The sequence below is a fragment of the Chanos chanos genome, chromosome 5 (genome assembly GCF_902362185.1).
Source record: "Chanos chanos chromosome 5, fChaCha1.1, whole genome shotgun sequence".
Classification (NCBI taxonomy): Eukaryota; Metazoa; Chordata; class Actinopteri; order Gonorynchiformes; family Chanidae; genus Chanos; species Chanos chanos.
This window is the reverse complement of record NC_044499.1, coordinates 12,888,764-12,910,596: the sequence shown is the minus strand read 5'-3', so window position 1 is coordinate 12,910,596 and position 21,833 is coordinate 12,888,764. Positions and strand designations below refer to the sequence as shown.

General features: G+C 42.4%; 1 protein-coding gene across 1 annotated transcript in view; it reads left to right on the top strand.

The window, feature by feature from the left end:
• The first annotated feature begins 6,819 nt into the window (after positions 1-6,819).
• svilb (supervillin b) overlaps positions 6,820-21,833 on the top strand; it is a 29,420-nt gene continuing 14,406 nt past the window's right edge. The window contains exons 1-14 of the mRNA XM_030774660.1: positions 6,820-6,877; positions 8,590-8,653; positions 10,303-10,394; positions 10,778-10,835; positions 11,028-11,191; positions 11,423-12,182; positions 15,264-17,306; positions 17,732-17,902; positions 18,263-18,300; positions 18,541-18,605; positions 18,888-19,024; positions 19,359-19,454; positions 20,724-20,977; positions 21,319-21,389. Coding sequence (XP_030630520.1) covers positions 6,820-6,877; positions 8,590-8,653; positions 10,303-10,394; positions 10,778-10,835; positions 11,028-11,191; positions 11,423-12,182; positions 15,264-17,306; positions 17,732-17,902; positions 18,263-18,300; positions 18,541-18,605; positions 18,888-19,024; positions 19,359-19,454; positions 20,724-20,977; positions 21,319-21,389 — 4,071 coding nt within the window. The remainder of the gene's footprint in view (positions 6,878-8,589; positions 8,654-10,302; positions 10,395-10,777; positions 10,836-11,027; positions 11,192-11,422; positions 12,183-15,263; positions 17,307-17,731; positions 17,903-18,262; positions 18,301-18,540; positions 18,606-18,887; positions 19,025-19,358; positions 19,455-20,723; positions 20,978-21,318; positions 21,390-21,833) is intronic.

Below are 21,833 nucleotides of genomic sequence, written 5' to 3'. Positions count from 1 at the left end.
GAAAGTACCAATTGCTTTTTTTTTTCCTTAAAAGGAGGATAGAAGAGTCTTCTTCTTCTCATCTCTCCGTACTTCCCATAAACTGACGGCTGCTCTTTCTTTCTTTCTTTCTTTCTTCCCAAGAAACCTATGGAAAAGAGACTCTAACAGAAACTGCTGTAATATACAAAGATTGATGAACAGTCGTAATACACGTGAGCATAGATTCTATCACAGCAAAGGTATTTGGGAGAGGTGTGAGTGAATCCACCACAGAGGAAGTCACAATAGTGAGTATCCTGCTTTCTCTCTTCTTTCCTGTTCGGTTTCCATTCCTCCTTCTCTCTTGCCTTCTGCCTGTTTCCGTCCGCTAACCATAAGCCTCTCGGCCGGGCTAACTGGTTTAAGCGTTATTCTTCTCTAATCCTTCTCAGTCACTCTCATCTTCATATATCCTGGACAACAGGAGACGAGGTGAGTTTGTTTCTCAGTGATTTGTAATGGAAGCTCAGCTTCTTCAAATCCAACCCAAGCCCAAAAAACGGCGCAGTTGGAGCGACTTTCCTTTAAGTCTCTTTGAGTTGATTTTAAATATAGTGATCAGAAGAGTTGTTAGTGACTGTCATGTTGTCATGCTTTAATGGACAGTGTTGGTTCACGTGTGCTATTACTCAATGTACCTTGCATCTGATCAGGACTCTTGTTTCCTTTTTATTTTGTTTTTGAAAAGTTGAGGCGGGTGGTTCAGTTACCCGTCAGTAAAACGACTCTGGTAAACATAAAGTGTCTTGTGAGATTTTATGACCATTGCAGGTTTGCCAGTATGCCCCCCCCCCCCCCCCCCCCCCCGGCATTCAGTGTTGATTTGTTTGCCCTGCCCTCCGCGAACTTTTTAATTTTGGATAGCCATAAACCTGAGTTCTGCTTTTGATACCGGTGGCCTTTAACCGTGAACACACAGTCTGGTCTCTGGAGTACACGTTAAGATTATTTAGCATCATTTACCTGGTATTATTATTACAGGGTCAGTACTGTACTCTCATCTCTGAGAACACGCAGTGTAGACCTCTGACTTAAATTTGAGCTGTAGCAGAACTCCTTAACCTTGGTGTCTGTAATAAAACCCGGCCCTGGCACTGGCCCTGAACTCATGGCATGCAGAGGGCCAGAGTCACCGTTTGTCGGACTTGTAGGTAAATAAGTGGTTCCCCACGTGTATGTGCTGTTTGCTGCAAGGACATCAAACGGGGGGTGACTGGCTTTAACAGATCTCACATTTTGGCTTCAATTCTCATAGTTATTTAATAGAAATAATGTTTCTGTTATTCTTTATTTGTATGTTTTTTGTCAGAAGAATTTAGTTGGACTGTCTGAATGCTATTTTTTTTTCATTTTTAATGACAGATGAAGAGCAGTAGGAGCTCTGTGTGTGTGTGTGTATGTGTGTGTTATTTAGACCGGTCCTTGTTCGGTACAGTGAGCAGGCTATGTAGCCCTGTTGGGTGTGTATGGATGAAGAGGTATGAATAGACTAAACGTAGGTGTTGGGGGTCACTTAGTGTGATATGTGCTTGGCAGCTTTCATCAGAGGGCACAGAGCGCCCCCCCCCCCCCCCCCCCCCCAAGTTGTAACCCTTTGTTCTGGGCTGTGTTTGTGCGTGTGCGAGCCAGCCAGAGGCCAGAGTTTTGATAGTGCAGCTGTTAGGTTTACAGCACCTGGCACTTCCGTTTCAAAAAAAAAAAAAAAGTCATTCAACAGAGACTCAGTCAGGAAACTCAACAAGGAGTTTACATACATTCACTTACATGCCTCAACACAAATACAGGCTATTTCTTAGGTCATACCAACTCATACTTATTCCTGTAGTGTGGTCAAGCTGTTGTCTCTGTTCATATGGTTAGGCTGCATGTATGTCAGCAATGCTATGTAAGGTTGGTGAAGAGAGAGTTCAGTATAGATTTGGAGATGTCATAATCTAGCCTAAATACTCTCCAGAAGATCAATGCATCTGTCACGTTCTTGATGCAAAGGTTTTCTGTACTGTTTAATTAGGATGCTCAGAGGATCAATCTTGTCCAGTATGAGGAGCTGATATGGGAACTTGCTTATGACTGCTTAACATTTCTGAGTGTGTGTGTGTGTGTATGTGTTTTTTGTTCAGTCTCCTGCCTTGTTCCTGCACTATAGCCATATAAGAGCAGAATTGCTTTCAGTCGGGAGGCGTCAGCAAAAGTAAGGAGAACCAGAGCACTGGAGAGCAAATTTACTGAGATGAGCCAAAGTAATCCAAGAGGGAGAGAGAGGGAGAGAGAGAGAGAGAGAAAGAGAGAGATGAGCAAGATGAGGAAAGAGCTGAGAAGGGGGGGGGGGGGGGGGTAGCATAAGATTGAAAGGTTGGCAAAGATGGCTGAGGTGATAAAGGATTTTAAGTTGTGCAGATTAGGTTAATTCAACAAATGGTTCTGATGTGGGATCGGTCACAATGAGTTAGTATGGAATGAAGATAAACATCGTGGGTCTTGAGTGTGAAGGCTACGTTTATGCCTGGGGTTAATCTAAGGGTGAATGATCTTGTGGTGGCGCTGTGAGAATCGATGCGGTCGCCTAACAACTTTCAACATCCTGTGACCTGCTGTTCAACAATAAACCAAACAAACTCTGTCAGAGTCTCTACTGCCTGTCCTAATAAAGTCAGAAGCTGGAGACCACACCCCTCAAAGAACATTTCCAAACCCCTCCTCCACATAGAGCCTCTGGAGAATTTAGTTATGCTCTTGCCAATAATCATGGTACTTTTGGTCCTTTGGGAATGTCTTTGTTGTCGTTTTTTGAATATCTGAATGAATGTGTTGGTGGAAGTTTTGCAGTCTAGCATTCAAAATTTGGATGACTTCTTATGAGCAGGCCAATGCTATGTACTGTAGGGTAGAGTGGCATAATTTTTATGAAATGGCTAATCACTGACTGCTAAGCTCTTGTAAAGTGGCAACATCGGAGGTCTCTGCTTGATTGGGCATGTATGTTTTAGGTTCTTGTCACCTCAGTGGGTGAGTGCATGGGTGATCCCAGTGTGTTAATCATGCATTTCCGGTAAAGGAGAGGAGAGAGAACGAAAATGTCTTGACAGTGTGGACTAAGGGCAAGAGGGGTGAGTCAGTCTGGAAAGATGGTCAAAGGGAGACAGCTGTCCACTCCTAGTTATACAGATGAGTGATCCTGTGTGGCAGGAGACAAACCAGTTACACAGGCTCTAAACTATATACTTGTGTAGTTTTACAGATATGAAAAAAGTGTTGTCAGTGAGCTGTTCTGGAGTAGCTTTATTGTATATTTATTATATGCAAAATGTGTTAAATGTTTTTTTTTTCTTTTTTTTATCAGTATAACAGAGATATTTGAGGAACAAAACACACTTTGGAATCAGCTGCCTTTTGGCGAGAACACATTAAATACTCGTCTCCCAGCTGATCATTTCAGTCACTTAATACTCGTCTTCCAACTGACCCTTTAAAATTAGTCTGGTTTTGTTAATCCTGTCTAGTCTGCTGTATTTCATCCTCTGTAAGTTCAGGGGTCTGTTTTGTGTTTACCGTCTGCACTTTTGAAGCATCACGATAGACAAGAATAAAACACATATAATCCCAATGTGTGATTAGTACCTCATATTATTAACCATTTCTGTGGACCAGTGGATTACCGTTAACTATTACTAGGACCAAAAGAGCGAATTTCTCTTTTGTGTCCTAAATTGGTCTTGGGTTTGTACTGCGGTGTGATTTAGAGTGAAGTGTTTTGGTTTTGCCTAGAGCGTGTAGTTTTAGTCACTGGGTGCTTATGTCTGTGTTTACACTTGATATTGGAACATACCTGCTCCACGACTAGTTTAACGGTAATCTCCAAGGCTTATAGGGGAACATGTAAAGTGAAGCATATGTGTGTGTTTAAGCTTAGGCTTATACCGGAGAATGTGAACCATGTTGTTTTTGGCACTTGGCATATTGAGTGGAGAAATGTCTCACAATGCTTTGATGTAGCTTGTTCTGATGTTGTGTCTTAGGAAGACTGTTGCTTGGCAACAATAACATGAGGTCTTTGTATATGAAGAAGACAAGAGTTGTCTGCCTCAAGTACAATATCAATACGGTACATCCCATGGTGCACAGATTTTATTTATTCACTCAGAATATTCACAATATTTATTTCACTTTACATGTTTGTTTGACACCACGTTCATACACGTTGTGATATTCTGTGTGATCAGCCTTGATTGAGGTGACCCGTGTATAGTATAGTAATTTTGTTCTGTATATACTTCATGTTGAAAAGTTACTTTCACAAAGAGTCACAGTTTCAACTTCGAATTTCTCGCTGACTGACAGTCATGAGCAGCTTTCTAAGTGTGTTCACAGGGCCTGTTTGGCTCTTCCAGCATCTGAGCACACTTTGTGCCCGTCACATGATGTGTGACCCCATCCAGCCCGGGAGAGGGTGTGCATCATCCAGCTGAGAGACACTGCTGGTCATATTTCACAAGAGTTGGATAGGAGTAAACACACAAACACAAACAACTGATTTCACTACCTCCGGTCAGCCCTTGGGGACCAGTTCTAGGCTATTCTGGTTGTGCAAGAATGGCAGGAGGGTTACTGGAGTGTGCGTGCGTGTGTCCGACGGTCTGTTGCGAGTTTGTTTGGGATGAGGAACGGAGTTATTTCAGTTTGTCTTCATAAAAGGAATACATGTGAGTAGGAGGAGGACTAGTTAGGAAGAATATTCATAGTTGTGGTGTGTGTGTGTGTGTATTAGAGAGAGAGAGAGAGAGAGAGAGAGAAGGAAGGAGAGAGAAAAAATTCAGGGGTGCACCGGGGCAGAATGCGAGAATAAGCATTTGGGGCAGGAGAGCAGAGAGCGGTAGAGCACGTGTGAGCCAGAGCAGGGTAAACATAAGATGACTCCACCTTCTGCGAGCCTTTTAGCCAATCAGATAAAACATTGCCTTATTAAGGGTTTTGTAGTGAGAATGGGAGTGGACAAAGTTAGGCACGTGTATATGTGTGTGTGAGTGACTGACTGACTCTGTGCATCAGTATGGTGACCTGTTGGATAAAATGACTGAGGTTAATTTGGTGCCAGCATTGCTGACTAACCTCAAGTATAGACAGAGAAATCCAAGGCTGTCTGTCTACCCCCCCCCCAAAAAACACAGAGCGCTGTGCTCTGTACTGTTGTTTCATATCATATTTTTTTCATGTCAAAGCTATATGCATATCTACCACCTATGGCTTTGGTCAAATATATTGTAAGTATATTACATTGCCCTATTTCTCATGTCTACCCCAGCATCACTTGGCAAAATCTGAATTCTAAATAGGCTACTCAATGTCAGTTTATACCTATAAAATAATGTTAAAGGCAGCTCTCTATGGCTAATATTACATATTTTACAAGATGTATATATTTATAAACTTCAGTCATCTGAAAAGCTGTTCAGTAGTGATCAGATTACCATTTGAACTCCACATCACTCCAGACCATGTGTTTTGTAAGGGTGCAGATGGTGAAGTTGTGAGTGAATCGAGGATTAGTATTTTTTCCATCCTCTTCTTCTTTACCGTGCCCTAGTCAGCCCTCTAGTGTCACCATGAGGGTGTTGGCTTTCTCTCATGATGTGAAATTGCTCATGACACAATATATCCTTACAGTGCAATTAACCTCATTTTAAGCAATATATCATTCAATTTTTGCTCTTTTGTCCAGTCTTGAAAGACTATTCTTTAAGCCATGCAACTGTTGTGCGCTCAAAGTATGTATGTGTACTTACTATGTGTGTTATACATACATGCTTTCTCTCAGTACGCCTGTTTTTGTGACTTATTTTGACAGCATACATCTTCTCACATATTCAGAATGTTTTACCGCAGTAAATGTGTAATAGTCTCAGAGGTTCATCTTGAATATCCTTCTGTATATCCTTCATTATGAATAACACCCCCCCCCCCCCCAAAAAAAATCGTGAATTAAATTTCACTGTACTTCTGTGACTCCTTTTGTTTATAAGGACTACACACATCAAACAGCATTTTGCATCATTTGTCGACGTTGTACTGAAATAATCATGTTTTAATGTTCTGTGGCGTTGAATATATTGTGTTCTGGAGTACTTACGGATAACTTTACATTCTCTGGACGAGTTTATGTTGTTTACACCGTGGTAGTTTTGGAACTTTGAAACACAGTGTTGTATTTTATGCAAACAGAATGATTACTGTATGAGTAGAGGTTTGAGTTGCTGAGTAGAAGTGGATAAGTGGACACAGTCCTTTTTGCCCTGTCTGGTCAGAGCTCACCTCTTTCATGTCTGAAAGAGATATGTTATGTAGCTGAGTTTAAATATCCTGTCGTTTTGAGGTTCTACTTTTACAATCCACTTTTATCATCCAGGCTAATTTCTGCCTGTAATCTGATTACCACCTCCTGAGCTGCTTTGGCTCTCTCTCTCTCTCTCGCTCTCTCTCTCTCTCCCGTTCACTCCGTCTTGGTTCCTGTCCGTATCACTCGCTCACCCTCTTGATCTGTCTTACTCACAGGAACACACACAGGCAGCCTCAGTCCGCTGGCGATCCTCCCTTTCTCTCTCTCCCTCTCCCTCCCTCTCTCTCTCTCTCGTGTTCTCTCTCTCTCTCTCTCTCTCTCTCTCTCTCTCTCTCTCGTGTTCTCTCGGTGGTGGTTTTTTCGGTCTGGTGTTTGTGTCCATCTGCATTTGCATCTCACAGTGCTCTTTCTCTGCTGGCTGTCCTGTAATTAAGGACAACCCATTGCTCTCTTTTTTCCACTCCATCATGTTTCGGAACCCCTGGATCACTAACTACCTGAATCATGTCTCACACTGTGGACAAGGTAGGATTTGGGATCTGAATACCTGATAACTGCTACCAGACAAGAGAAATGACTGACAGGTCAGCGGTTAGAATTAAGATGCACAAAAGGGAGAGTGTTTGATTGATGGCTGGGTTGCTGGACTGTGACAGAGCATTTTTTTTTTTTTTTTTCGTTGAGCTGGTTTTCCTTGTTTTAAGCAGTGTGAGAATGTATAGATACAGGCTACTGATGACACTTGAACAAATCACACACTGTGTGTAGATGTCCCACACATTATCTCTAAGAGCTTACATATCCCACCTGTATTTACTGATTATTAATGATGAGGTCATCTTCAACCTGTGCACATAGAGTTATAGTCTGCTGGTGTATATGTTGGTAAATACACAGGAAATAGGGCTAAGATAAGCCATGTGGAAAATAGTGCATTTTTGTACATGAGCTTAGGAATGTGTGTGGGGTGATCAGGCTAACCTGTGTCACAAAGAGAAGGTGTAGTGTTATTAAGGTCTGTGACGTAATCTATGAGTTTTTAATCAATTTAAATTCTGAATTTTAAGATTTTTTTTTTGTATTCTTTTTCCATCAGTGTATGCTTATATTTCTCACAAGTTAGTGCATATATATATATAAAAAAAAAAAGTCAGCTTTGGATGCAAGTTTGGAGGCGGATATATAATTTAATACCCTTTTTTCTATCTGTTGCTTTAATTTCTCAGGCATTCATCTGTTTTTATTTCTCATGGTTGACCAGTCCTGTCCATGTTCTCTTTCACCGTGAGCTTGTGAGGGGAGTGTGGTACTTTTAGCGGGGTCTATTTTTCACCTTGTCCTCCCCTCTCTGTATTTTTAGAAAATCTCTCCTTCCCCTGTCGTGGGTTTGTGGCCGTCAGCATCCCTAAGCCTGTCTTTGGCTCCAGTTGAGCGGAAAGCCATGGCTTTGGCATTGCTCCGGTCTTAAAGAAGTTCACCAACACTTTAACCCAGTTGCCATTAACTGTCCAATGATCCACTACCATAGCCTGGTCCCCACACAATCAGAAGCCAGTCAAAATACACTGTTTTGGGTTAAAGTTACAAGGAGGCCCCCTGTGACTAGTGCGAGGTAACTCAAGCTGTCCTCTATACTGGGGAAATCTTTACGACAGGGCTCGAATGGCGAGCACAGAGTCAAGGCAGAATTGGCAGTGGTTCTCAGAATTACATGTCAAACATTACATGTTTGTTTTTTGTTTTGTTTTTTTTACCACTTTGTGTGACACCAAGACAAATCTGTTGGTATGTCATTGAGGAGTCAAAGTATCAGGTGTGGCTTATCTACCTTTACTTACTTACATAGTTTGTTTCAGCCCATAGGTACTTGGTTTGTTTAAGAGACACAATGGGAATATGTGAAATATAATTTAAGTTCTTTTGCTTTTCTCTTTGTCTTCACACTGTTTTATCTGCTGATGTTTGAGCATTTCGTGAGTGAACACACTCTTTGGCATGTTAATGCATATTAACAAGAGTATGATGATATGTTGGTTAAGCAGTTATTCTTTGTAGAACACTTTCGTAAACCTAGGCCATGGTAGAGCTGTTTGCATCTGACAATGAAGCTGTGGATTCATTCAGATCATGTTCAACAGATTTTACTCTGAAGATTATGTAAACTTCTGCCTGAACTTCTGCGTTCATTGCACTTGAACGTTGTCAGGTAAACTGATATTTCTCTTCTCCTTGTTTAGGCTTTGGACATGAGACCCCAGTTAAAGTCTGCAGTCCCTCTCTGCTACGTAAAGGAGTGCTAAGGTACACTTTTCTTCTGCCTTCGTTTTACTCTTACCTACCCTCTCATGATGCCACTTTTGGTGAGATCTGAGTAGTCCTCAGAGCTTAGCTTAGTCCTCTCACATATCGATATGCTGGCTATTTCTATAAGGTTTTGAATCATGATTGTCTAAGGAGCAGTTGTGTCACTTTTTGCTTAGTTTGAATCAATACTCGCCTCTGCACTTGCTCTAAAAACCTTTGATGCAATAGTATCAAGTTGAACGTGTTGCTCTGAAGTCACGGCCGGGCTGGGGATTTGTGTTTTTAATATCATCTTGTGTGGGCCTATGTTGGCTTTTGACTGCCCTCGCCACTGAGTCCAGGAAGCTTAAGCTTAGTTGTGACTGAATCTGACCAAATGTGACATGTTAATAGTACCTTCCTCTTCTCTTGGCTGTAGACAGGGACATGGCTTCTCTGTAATTAAACACAAAGGAAGCGGGATGCCATTCAGAGCACAGTCTATTGTTGGGCCTGACATGAGGCAAACCTTTAAATACTTAAAGATCTCGACATGGCTTTGTGTCCTTATCTGAGCAGGCCCAGTGTTCCAGGCTGCTTTTGTGTCTGTTTATATGATGACAATAGGTTAAGAGAAGTAATCGTTGTGGTTTTGTTGCGGTTGTTAAGGTGTTTGTGTGAGAGTGTGTGCGTGCGTGCATGCATGCATTTCAAGGCATGTTGCTAAGCATGCAAGTGGATGTGTGTGGGTTAAGTAGGGGCCTGTTTCCTTACTTGGCCTTTTGATTATTTTGGATTAGCACCAGTGTCGGAGTGTTCCTGACAGTTGACTGGAGGAATACCAGTACTTCGTTCAGCATGTGTGGCAATTGCACCAAGATTCTGAAAACAGTCATTTGGATTCCGTGTGTTCATTTGCCAAAAGAACACTGTTGGCTTCACACCTGTGAGAGTGCTTTGCACACATATTGTCAACAAATCTTTTTTTATGGAGCTAATGTTTCAATGTTATTTGATGTCCACTGTGCAGAGAAGCGGGCACCTCAAAGTCTGGACTGAAGTGAAATGCTCAATAATATAACCGCTCAGAGGTCAATGGAATATTTCTGAGATGATAAATACTTTACAAACAGTTCATCACTTGTACATGGTGTCCTCATCTCTGCACACACTTGTCTGTTCCCAGTGATGGCTGATACTGGGTATCACAGGGACTGAGATGTGCCCTTGGGTTTTTTTATTTTCTGTCTGCCTACTTGTCTGAGACGGTTGTATACTGGTGTGTCTGTTGTAAACATGTGCAATTGGAGTGTCTTGTTTGGTCTGGGAGAGCTTGGTGCCATGTTGTAGGGCAGCACTAGTGTGACTGTATTAATAGCTTTAGCTGCTAATCTATTCCTGTGGACAGATCCTGAGAACACTGCAGAATCTTCAAGACCCTCTACTAATTCAGCTTAAGGATGGTGTAGCAGAGAAATCAAAAACATCCGTAGATTTGTAACCACAAGAGAAATAAACTGTAGAAAATATAGTTGTGCATATGCTGCAGGTTATTTCACTTGTCCAGCGAACTTCTTGAACATAAACATAAAACAAAATTCCATGCATATCTGTCTTTTGTGTTTTGTGTGTGTCTTTATTCTTCCGACATCCTCCTTCTCTCTTAGCTTTCAGAAAGACCTTTCAGCTGATGTTAAGACTGCACTGGTCAAGAGTACCACAGATATTGATGCCAAACTCCTAGCTGTCTTGCCAAAAGGTAAGCTAACCTGAACATCAGTTTTGGTTAGAAAAGGAAGCTCGGTGAGTTAAACCGTTTTTTTTGTTTGTTTGTTTGTTTGTTTTTTCTCACTTGAGTACACAATGTAATAGTGTGTGGGTAAAGCTTTTGGGTTGCCTTCTTTGTGTGCTTTGTTAAATACTGAAATGTGCATCATTTCTTGCTGAGGAACAAGTCAGAAACAAGGACTACAGTCTTGTCATTCTTTGAGTCTTTAAGGAGGTTGTTAACAGTGATGGTGGAGCGAAGTTTCCCTTGGCTTAGATTGACAATGGTTTTATACTATAATGTCATCCTGAGTGGTATATTGCATGAAAGGGAACTTTCTAACTTTAATCACTTAATCTATTTCTTGTCTTTAGTTTCAGAATTAAAGAGACATTTTGAAAGCGGCAGCAATAGTGATCCGAAAATGAACAGGTGAATTTTCGGCGAAATATTTGTTGTTATCATGTATACTGTTGAGTAATCACCTACACAAATCAAATTTTGAATATACCTGCTGATTGTTTCAAGTCTTTCATGTTATGGATTTTTCATGCATTCTAATTATTGCCAAAAGCACAGTCATACGCACAGATATACTCTTAATTACCTCACTTCCTCCCACAGGAAAGAACGAATGGCCAGACGTCTGGAGGGGATTGAGGCAGATACCTCGCCCAGTCTTGCTCGCAGCATGCAACACACCCCCGGCCAGGTCGCCAATCGGCTGTTGGAGGAGGACACCCCACGCTACACCCGTGCATCTGACACTTGTGACCCAGGCATTGTGGGTAAGAATCCAAATAATTTGACTATTTGTTTCGTGCAAGGTACTAGCCAAATTGTTGCAGATTTGAAGGATTTCAGGCACATTTTTAACGAAAAATATATTTATGCGAAATTGTTAATACTGTAAAACAGAAACGATTGATAATTAATTAATTTTATGTCATCTCTGATATTTGATATCTCTGTAATCTTGGTATCTATGTCTTTCCCACTCTCTCATTCTCTTTTTATAGTGAGGCGCTACAGTCGTGATGAACTTGAAACTCCAGAGAGGCAGTCCAGAGCTCGAATACGCCCAGATCCACAGCCCCCAGCCCCCTCTGGCCCCACCCCTGGTACCACCCTTGCTACCACCCCCAGTACCACCCCTGACCCATCACTTTCTGATCCAAACAGCTTAAGTTCAAAAGCTGAGCGCATCGCTCGCTACAAAGCTGAGCGACGTCGGCAGTTGTCAGAACGTTATGGAATCCTTCTGGATCAGGAAATGGACACAGAATACAAGCCACGCTACACACGTGCACGCAGAGAGTCTGACTTGTCAGATAAAGCAGCTCTACCTGAAAAGGTGCGGACTGAGAGAAAGGAGGCGTGGCGTGAAGAGGAAGGGCGGGACTACAGCAGCCGATCGAAGTACAGCAGCTCAGGGGTTGGACGAGTCCTTCTGCAAACAAATCCAGACCCCACCCCTGATCCTGCCCCTGCTCCAAAACGTGAGCGAGGGAGTGTTGATTCAGAGCGAGAAAGAGAGCGGGCGTTGAACATGGAGAACATCCGACGAGCGCCAGATCGTAGTCCTCGATCACGTGCACAGGAAGCCCCCGTACCCATGGAGACAACACCTGCACAGCCAGCCAAGGCTGTCGCCATGGTGACTGTGCCCAGTTCTCCCCGGACAGCTCGTCGGGCTTCGCTGCCCTCAACCCGACATGGCATCTCCCCTGGTGACCTGTTCATTGAACAGCAGGCGCAAAACATCCTCAGCCGACAGGGGTAAGTGTTGAGGACTTATTTTATAGGAGTATGTCCAATGTGTATACAGTGTTTCAGTGTGTGTATATGTGTATGTGTACATTTACTGCCAGGTAATGTTCACACATACCTCTTGAGTGTGTTGGTTAATGCTGAAAAGTTTCTTGGTTAATGCTTTCTTTATACGCAGACTCAATCATGCAATTGTGCAGTAATGCACTGAAATATGTGGCAGTTTCATTGCATCACCGTGACCTTTAACCTCCTTCATTCAGCATGCACCTGACTTTTAAAAAATATGTAAACCAGTGTTCTTTTGAAACACCCATCATAGGCTCTGCTTTACATCTTCCCAAGTTATACAGAAAACAGCCTCACAAATACTTATGTCAATATACATAAAACAGCAAAATGTTTAATATTGTGCCTTCTGCATATATTGTCAAGTGTAGACTGTACTGTATGTACAGGTATATTGAAATCTAATCTGAAATGTAAAATGCCACAGGGCATGAATACCATAAACTGAGTAGGATATTTAAAACCACTAAACTTAACTTTCTGGGACCTCAGTAGATGAGAAGCACGTTTTAACCTTGCTGTCTGTCTTAAGTTCACCGTTTGACAAGTTCTTCTACATGTTTACATTTAAGGTCTAATACTGCCTACTGTATCAAAAATGTCATTCTCATCTGCAAAAGTTAGAACAGAAATTAAAACCGTTTATAGCCAGGGCTAGACCTAAACCTCGGGCTTTCATTCTGCCATCACAGAATCTTTGAATGTGCAACATTCTGAGTTTTAAGATATTGTCAATCAAACCACATGAACCTCTGCGGGAAGTCATCTGTTGTATTGCAAAAACACCCATTGATATGATCAAATCTTTGATTCCTCTATTCCTGAAATGAGAGATCAACTCACCAGGCAGTTAAACCCTTTGAACTCTGTACCCTTGGAACAATTTTGTCAAGGGAACAGGTGGCCTTTCAAACAATCAAATCCAATAAACCATCACAATAAAAAAAAAAAAAAAAAAAAAGAGATGGGCAAGACTGGCCAAATTGGAAGACCTTTGATTAGTGGACCTCACTGAATCTCAATGTGAATCCCATAAGATTATTTCAAAGTGCAGTCCACAGTGGTTTCCCTCGCTCTAGGGTCATACCATTGGAAAAAGGAAGGCCTCACTGACTATATGGCTCAAGCTTCCTAAACAGACTCACCCTTGTGTGCCCTGATCTTCAGTCAGCTTCAGTATACAGACAGACAGCTGATACTTACAAGAAGCTCAGAAACGTGAATCCTTACCCTTATCATGGCTTTTCAACACTGACATTTTTTTCTTGACTACAAACCACCCGACAAAGAACATTATTTGTCCATGATAATTGTTAGGAGTTTAAGGACAGTTTTGATAGTCCTGACCACATGGAATGTTACTCCAGACAGCTCTAACAGGTACTAAAATTTTGTCTCTCTCTCCAGATGTATTGAAATAGAATGTTTGGCTAGCCTATTCTGGAAAACCCCCCGAAAACAACGAACACAATTCTAGCATAACTAATTATTATCAGAACAGCATATTTATCAGAACACTGTGTGAATGCTGAAGAACTCCATGAAATTGTAGCTGCTGCATTGTACTTACTTGCTGTCAGCATTTACTGCATATGGTATGTTTACCAGATTATTGCGTTCTATTTAGTAAAACTGTCATTTTTTTGTATTGTGGTTTATTGCCATATCCTATTAATTTGCCTTTAGACCAACAGGTTGATTACAATAAATAACAAAATTCACTGAACTCAAAATATGATCACAAGGGTACTGATCAATAATTCTTGATAGATTCTGTCTGTAGTTGAGTAGTCTTATGAACCTTAAATAGATTTATGAATAAGGACATTGATTTTAACATTTTGTCTGTCAAGATTGTTGTTTTTTTTTTTCTTCCTCCTTTTTTTTGGTGTTTTTTTTTTTTTTTTTTTTTTTTTTTTTTTTGTGCGTTGAGGGCTGTTGTAGTGGTAATGTCATGGTAATGGGACTCCTGTTGTCCTATAGCATTGTAGCTCTGTCTCAGAGTGACTGGTCCCTCGAGAGAGACTTGGACAGTGACACAGTCTCACAAATCAGCTGGCCCTCCAGGTATCAGAGTGTTGGGAGTGTTTGACCCATTAAACCACATCCCCTCAAAGACCTGCTAAATCCTGAAGCCTGGTCATCTATATAAATTACACAGTGGCATTATAAATTACACACTAAAATCACACCAACGGAAACATGCACATTCTCACATTCACTTACATGTTCTAATCCTTCCCCCATCATCCTTAGATCTCCCTTAATATAACTTGTCATGCAGTTCAGTGTGATCCAAACTCTGAAACGTTACATACTGACCACAACCCCAGATTTGCTTAACCAAAGTTTGCAAGTTAGGTCCAGTTGAACTTGACTGTAGCTGAATAACATTAAACTCTTACACAATATAAGACCATTTCAGACATTCTTTTGGTTTGTGTGCAGCCAATACAGACAGTGTGCAGGTATTTAAAAGTGAGTGGAAGTAGCGAGGTAAGACACTTGGGGGAGGGGAGGAGCTGTTCGTAAGGGCAGTCATCTATTTCTGGCCTTGAGTTATGTCCACATACTCTGCGTGTCTGTCTTGCTGTGTGGTTCTCAGTTTGGCAGGATGAGGTGGATCCTCAGCATGGTACAGACAGGTGACTCAAGCCTTTACAGACTCAAGGGGAACCTGTCTTGACATGCTCTTTAAAGCTGAATATATCACTTTATTATATTGATTGTGAATATCAAAGTTGCAGTTATTATGAAGCAGTGTTTTTTAGTCTTTATTTTACTTGTTTTTATTTCCTCTTGTTTCAAACTTAAGTACTCCCGTTGAACCACTTGAAAATATGTGCATGGTTTATTTTCCTTTGTTTCCGCGAATAAGTGCTTTTAACTCAGGTTGGACCATATTGTGATGAACAATATTGGATTATTTATCCTTACTAATACTTCCCTGCTCGATGTTGATGGTTTGCCATTGGTGAGATTAAATAAGTATTAATTCCTTACTTTTCTCCCTTTATAAAGAATCAGAGTGAGAGAAAGACAGGCAAGAGAGGAGAGCCTGGGAAGGGTTTCAGATTCTGGCTCTGATGTGCCTCCGATCAGACGTCATCCAACTGTTACCCCTCCTTACTTGGCTTCCCGTTCTGAACCCATAAACCAGCAACGCACTCGGAGTGCAGAACCCCCAGTGCACCAATACACTCCCAACACAGAGCCCAAAAATTACCAACGCACGCAAAGTGCTGAATGCCTCCCCCAGCCACATACACAAATCATGGAGTCACAAACCAATCAACAAAAACCATTTAGCGAGTCTCCAAACTACCAACGCACACCAAGTGCTGAACTTCCAAACTATGGTCGAGATGCGCACCCCAGCACTGCAGGCATGCATTTGGGATATGGACATGTCCCGCAACACTCACCTCAATTCAGAGGTGATACCCAACTGCCCCCTTATGCAATTGTCCAGCAACCCACAGTACACAGAGATGTCCAGCATCCCACAACTAGACACAGGGATGCTCAGCAACCATTGTTGGGGGAGAGAGATCTTTATCAACCAACAAATACATCTGTCCAGGAACCCATAACCGACCATAGACGTGCCTCATATAATCCCCCAAACTATGGACAAGCCCAGCAGTCCGCCCCAGGTTATGAACAAAGCTACCTTCATGCTCATGGTCCTGCCCAAATGCAAAGTCCTGCCTATGGACAAGCTGCACTCCCTGGCCCTGCATATAGACCTAGCCATCCGCCAGCACCTTTGTATGGGCATGCCTCACACTCTGCCCCTGGTCCTCCTGTAAGTCATGCCCCCAGTGAACCTCCAGACCCTCATGGTTACATGGCCATACCAGAGGGCAGTCAGGCTAGACAACCAACCAGTTCTGAGCATGTACCGACAGTACAGCGAGAAGGCCGACCTACCTCCAGGACTGAGCTCCATACACAGGGTCTACTCAGAAGCCGAAAGGCTGTGCTGCCCTCTGAAATTCGACGCAGGGAAAAAAGTGTAGATGACCCTTTACGGGGAGTGGCAGAGGAGAATTTGGAGAGCAGAGGAGGCAGAAGGACAAGTAAGTTAGAGGAGGCAGTGGGGCGTAGCCGCAGAAGCATTAGCCAGTTAGAGGAAGGAGAAAGGAGAGGCAGAAGGAAAATAAGCCAGCTGGAGGAGGGAGATGATAAAAGGCTTCACCAATCAGATGACAAAGAGGGGCAGGGCAACATAAGGATCAGCCAACTGGATGGGGAGGAGCATATCAGAAAGATTGAACAGCCAGATGAGAGAGAGGGATTGATTGATACACGGGTCAGCCAGTTAGAGGGGTCAGAAGGCCAAAATGATATGAGGTTTAACCAGTTAGAGAAGATGGAATGGCACAGTGGCAGAAGGATCAGCCCAACAAGAGAAAGGGAAGGGAGAAATAGGGTCAGCCAGTTGGAAGAGGCAGAAGGGTATGGTAGACGGAGAAGGATCAGTCAGTCGGAAAATGAGGAAGGGCACGTTAGACGGAGAAGAATAAGTCATTCAGAGGATGATCGGGATGGACGCAGAGTGCGCAAGATCATGCAATCAGACGAGTGGGAGGGAAGAGGAGTGCATCGGGTTGCTCAATCAAAGGATCAGTTTGAGGGGCTGGATGAAGGAGATGGCCCAATGAACCAAAGAGTCTCCAACAAAATGGACACCACACCTTCCCAGCAGTCAACCACCGAGCCTCTTTCACACCAGAGAAAGAATGAGGTGGAAACATACCTGCAGACGGGCTCGGCCCTCCCACAGGCTCGGCACAGAGGGAGTGGAGATGGAGGCGGGCTCAAACCAAAGATTCGCATACGTTCCATGTCGGATATTGGAGTGTCTCAGCGGTCCGCTGCACTGCGTAGTCTGGAGCGGGCCGCCAGCCGTGAGGCTGCATTGATGATGGTGGAGGGAGTTGCCGCCAGAGACTCTGGGGGTGTTGGCAATGGAGAGATAGGTACCTTGGATACAAGGATTTCCGTGGCAAAACTCAGGCATTCTTACTTGGAGAATGCTTCTGGCCGTAGGACAGAACTGTAGGTTGACTAGCATGAAAACCCTCTTGTGCTTTTGACATGGACACACTAACTCATGGTCTTGATGTTCATATGCTAAGTCATTTTTGGAACTTTGCGACAATGAGGTTTTTCATGAGCTAATTCATTCTTTTGGAATGGTGAGGTTGAGTTGTATGCTAACACTTAACCTTATTCTGTCTCCTGCCCGTGGTTTTAGTATGGTTGTGATATGATGATGTAGATGATGGTGTGTGCCGTTGATTGTCCACACAAGACATGTGTGCCTCTGATTTGTTGTTGCATGCGGTGGTGACATAGCACTGTAATGTGAAAGGTATAAGTTGCTGTGTTTTGCTTGCTTAGAAAGAACCTGAACCTTTCATCTAGATCCATCAACCCATTCTCTCTCTCTTTTTTGTCCCGCTCCTACTTGTCTGATAAAGGGAGTCTAAGGTAGACCCAAATGCCATGGAGACTGAGCAGCCTGTGAGCTCTGACTGGGAACGCGGATCACGTCGGCCCAGACGATACATCACTCCGGGAGATGACAGGAAGTCATCAGAGAGGTTTAGGACACAGCCTATCACATCAGCCGAAAGACTTGAGTCTGATAGGTATAGTGGGACAGGAGAGCTTGATGAATTGCCCTGGCATTAATCACTAGAAACCGAGGAAGCAAGTAGAATATTCTCCAAAATACACCATTACACAATATATTAAACACATTAATTGAAATGATCTTGTCATTTAAACACACACCACCTTTTATGTATTCCAGTATTCTTTGTGTATTCCAGTATTACTGTGTTTCAGTAATCTTTGTGCCGAACTGACTTCTAGTCAGTTCGGCACAAAGATTAATTTTAGGCATAGTGTCTGGAGAAATAAGTATTATTTTTTGGATTGACTGTTATGGAAACTTTTATCACAATTTATGTTGATTTTGTTATTCTCCCTTTTTCTACATCTTCTAGGTCACGGCTTAGTCCATCTAAATTGCAAGGCAGTGAGGGTAAGCACGGTTATATCCCATTACAACAAGTCTCTATTGCACGCTTAGGCAACAGACGTTGTTTACTAATGCCTGTAGTATATGAAGATTTTTGGTTCAAGTCCAAGGACTTGTTTGTCTTACACAGATCACTGGCTGTTTGTTTAGCATGGGCCCATCTGTAACTTCAAACCAAAGTCAAATGAATGACATTTTATATCACCGGGAGTGTCCTGAATTCTCTCTGCCTCCCTTCTTTAGCTGATGAAGAGAAAATGGATGAGAGAGCCAAGATGAGTGTCGCTGCCAAGAGATCACTCTTCAGGGTACCTGCACACACACACACACACACACACACACACACCTACCTACCTTATAAAACCTAGGCACCCCCACTAAAATAGTGCACTTTTAGTCAGGCGTTCTCCAAAGCTAGCTAAAACACAAATTGCTCACAAATTTACTTAAATCGACAAAAAGTATGGAAATATATATTAAACTTGTTTGCTTGGTGGTCTTGCCCAATCTCCCACACAAATGAAAATAAATAAAATTCTTAACTTACAAAACTGCTTTTCAACATTCTCAATCTGTTTGTTCTGTTTCAGGAGTTGGAGAGAAGTTCAGAAGGGGTCATTCCCAAACCCCGCTCACGTAATGCAGCGGTGGAACGGCGGCTCAGACGCTGTCAAGACCGCTCGCACACTCAGCCTGTCACTTCAGTGGAAGTGGTCATTGCTTCCACGTATGTCCCCTTTTATTACGTTATCTCTTCTGAACAGCATTAGGTAGGAGCATGGGAACTAAAATGAAGTGAATAACTTCATTGCTCCAGGCCTGTATCTGCTGGAAAAAATGAAAAGCTCTCTTATAAATTCCGAATATGGCGCTGCTGAAATGAACAGTGATGACTTCTTTCTTTTTCTTTCTGTTCATTCGCCCTTGTGTCAGTGGGCTCCACTTTTCATCTCTTGTGTGCTGCTCTGTAATTTCTCTGTTGTTTCTCTGTCTTCTGCTGTTGCTGTTATTACCCTTCTAAACTGTCACGTTACTCTGTCTCATCACATCACTGTGTAAAGTACCCCTGCCCCGTCCTCCCAAATCACCATGGTTCAAACTACAGCACCCAGAATCCCCAGTCCCACAGTAGTCAGCACCACAATGACTACCTTCAGGTACCGCTGACAAGTTCTTATAACAGTTTGCGTGTATCTGCGTGCGTGCATGAAAAGTTAGGGTCTCTAACCAGCTTGTCAGCCTGTTAGAGTTTTTGTGGTGTTTCCAAAATTGGACTAACTGTGTTTCCAGATGGAGAGTGGCTTTACATAGCAGAGGGATTTGTTGACTACATGACTTGCAGTTGTACTTTTACCTTTCTGAACAGTTACATATGCTTGATATCTGGTGGTGCAGCTGATCACTTTAATCTACTTATTTTGCATAAAGGAGTCATTGTGATAATATGATCTCAGATTGTGCTCCCTGTTTTATAATAGAACCTCTACAATGCATGAAAAAATTACAATCTGGGTACCGTTTTCTTTTTTTTTTTTTTTAAATGAGGGTTGGAGAAAAAGGCATTGAGTGCGTGAAAGGGAAGGGGAAAGAGATGGAGTATATTGATGTGAACACTGCACATGTATGCTTGGGGGGGGGGGGGGGCGTCTATGTCACCCAGATTAGCTGCAAATACTGTCTGTCACATGCTAACCAGCTGGACACATTCTCAAGAGGGTGGGTGACAACCCAATAAAATCTGTGTGTGTGTTTGCATAGGGAGAGAGGAGGAGGGGCCGACAGCATTAAGAAAATCTGTGTGTCTCTATATGTAGCATGTGTAGGAGTGTGATGTTCATCAGGCTCATACTACAGCCTGGCACTGACTGTGTGTGCGTGCGTGCATGCGTATTAGTGTGTACATCTAAACTGTTTACTGGGGCTAAACTTAAACTCTTTGATGGAAGCAACAGATCATCTCTACAGTATCTGTCTACATATAACACTGTTGCCAACCTTGGCTCCTTACAGATGGTGTCAGGCTCCGTGTCAGTTTGATGCCCCCAATATTTGTGTTGATGGATTTTTTTTTTTTTTCCAGTTCTTGCAATAGAGAGTTACCAATGGGACTTTAAGATAAGTTCTAAAAAAAAAAAAAAAACTTTGAGTGAGGTGGAATGGGTTGGGGGAGGAGAAGCCTGGGCATTAAATTTAATAAAAATTCATGATGCGTTGGTTGGTCAAATGGATGCTTGTTATACATGAAGCCACCGATGAGCTTGAATGTGCTCGATATTAAAATGCTCTAGTGTGTGTGACATGTTTAAAATATTTTGACAACTTTTGAGTCCCTTTTCAAGCATGCAAATGTGCTTTTTACAAAGATATGTATCATGTTTTTGTCTGCAAAGAACGTGTATAGAATATTTACTATGTCATCGTTACAGCCTGCAGGCATCCTCTGCTCGAGAGCAAGGCAAGGAATCTCCGGCTAAGGAGGCAGCACATGGAGAGGAGAATGAGGGGCCAGAGGAACCAGACTTGTCCACTCTGAGTCTTACAGAGAAAATGGCTCTGTTCAACCGCCTTTCCCAAGCCAGTGAGGGCACACGGCCAGAGAAACACCCTCGTAGGTCTAATGCTCGTTTTAAGACCCAGCCCATTACCCAAGGAGAAGTGGACAAGGTAAAGGAACCAGAGTGTAGCTGGTTGAACATCTCTAACCTATTTTCAGAATGTTTAGCCTTTCGTCAGCTTCTCTTCATAATCAATCGTCAAACATGATAATCTATGAAAACGAAATAGCAACATTTCTGTCTGAAGTTCCCACTGAGTTCTTTTGAAGATTGTTGCTTTCAAAAACTTCAATGGCCTTTTTTATATATATATATATATTTTTTTTTTTTTACTTAAATGTATAAGTCATTGAGCTTACAGGTTTTACTGACTGGTCTCTGAATCATGTCCACTATTGAGTGGTAGAACAGCAACTCAAAGCTTTCTTTCCTGCAAGTTAAGGACCACTGTCCCATTCACAGGAAGTAGATCTCTCAGATCTCCCTGATCCTGACCCTGTGACTAATGGCTCATTAGACCCTTCTCAGGGAGAAGAAGTAAGACTGCTTAGCTTGAATCATGCTTTTGATTGACTGACTGGAGACCCAATTTTACCTCGGCTTTCAACGACTGATAAATATGGACCAAGCTGCATTTTTTGATTGGATGTTTCCTTCTCATAACTGTGTGGCATCCTAGGGTTTTGCATTGCCTGACCTGTATGGCCACAGCCGGTTGAAATAATGGTCATTTGAATGTTAAACCATTCTGTTTTATTAAATAACCAAGGTTCACATTCTGATAGTTAAGAGTGAAATCCTCCATTCTGTGACTTGCATGGGTTTGGTGTCTGTTTCCAAGACCAAGAACAGCACAGACAGCTTGACTTATAGCATGCCCTGTCTGTGTTTTCACTACTGTTATCTCCTCCAAAGAAAAGGTTTGGATCAAATAGATAAATTAGACCTTTTAGTCACAGAAAGCAAAAAATGTGTAGAGTC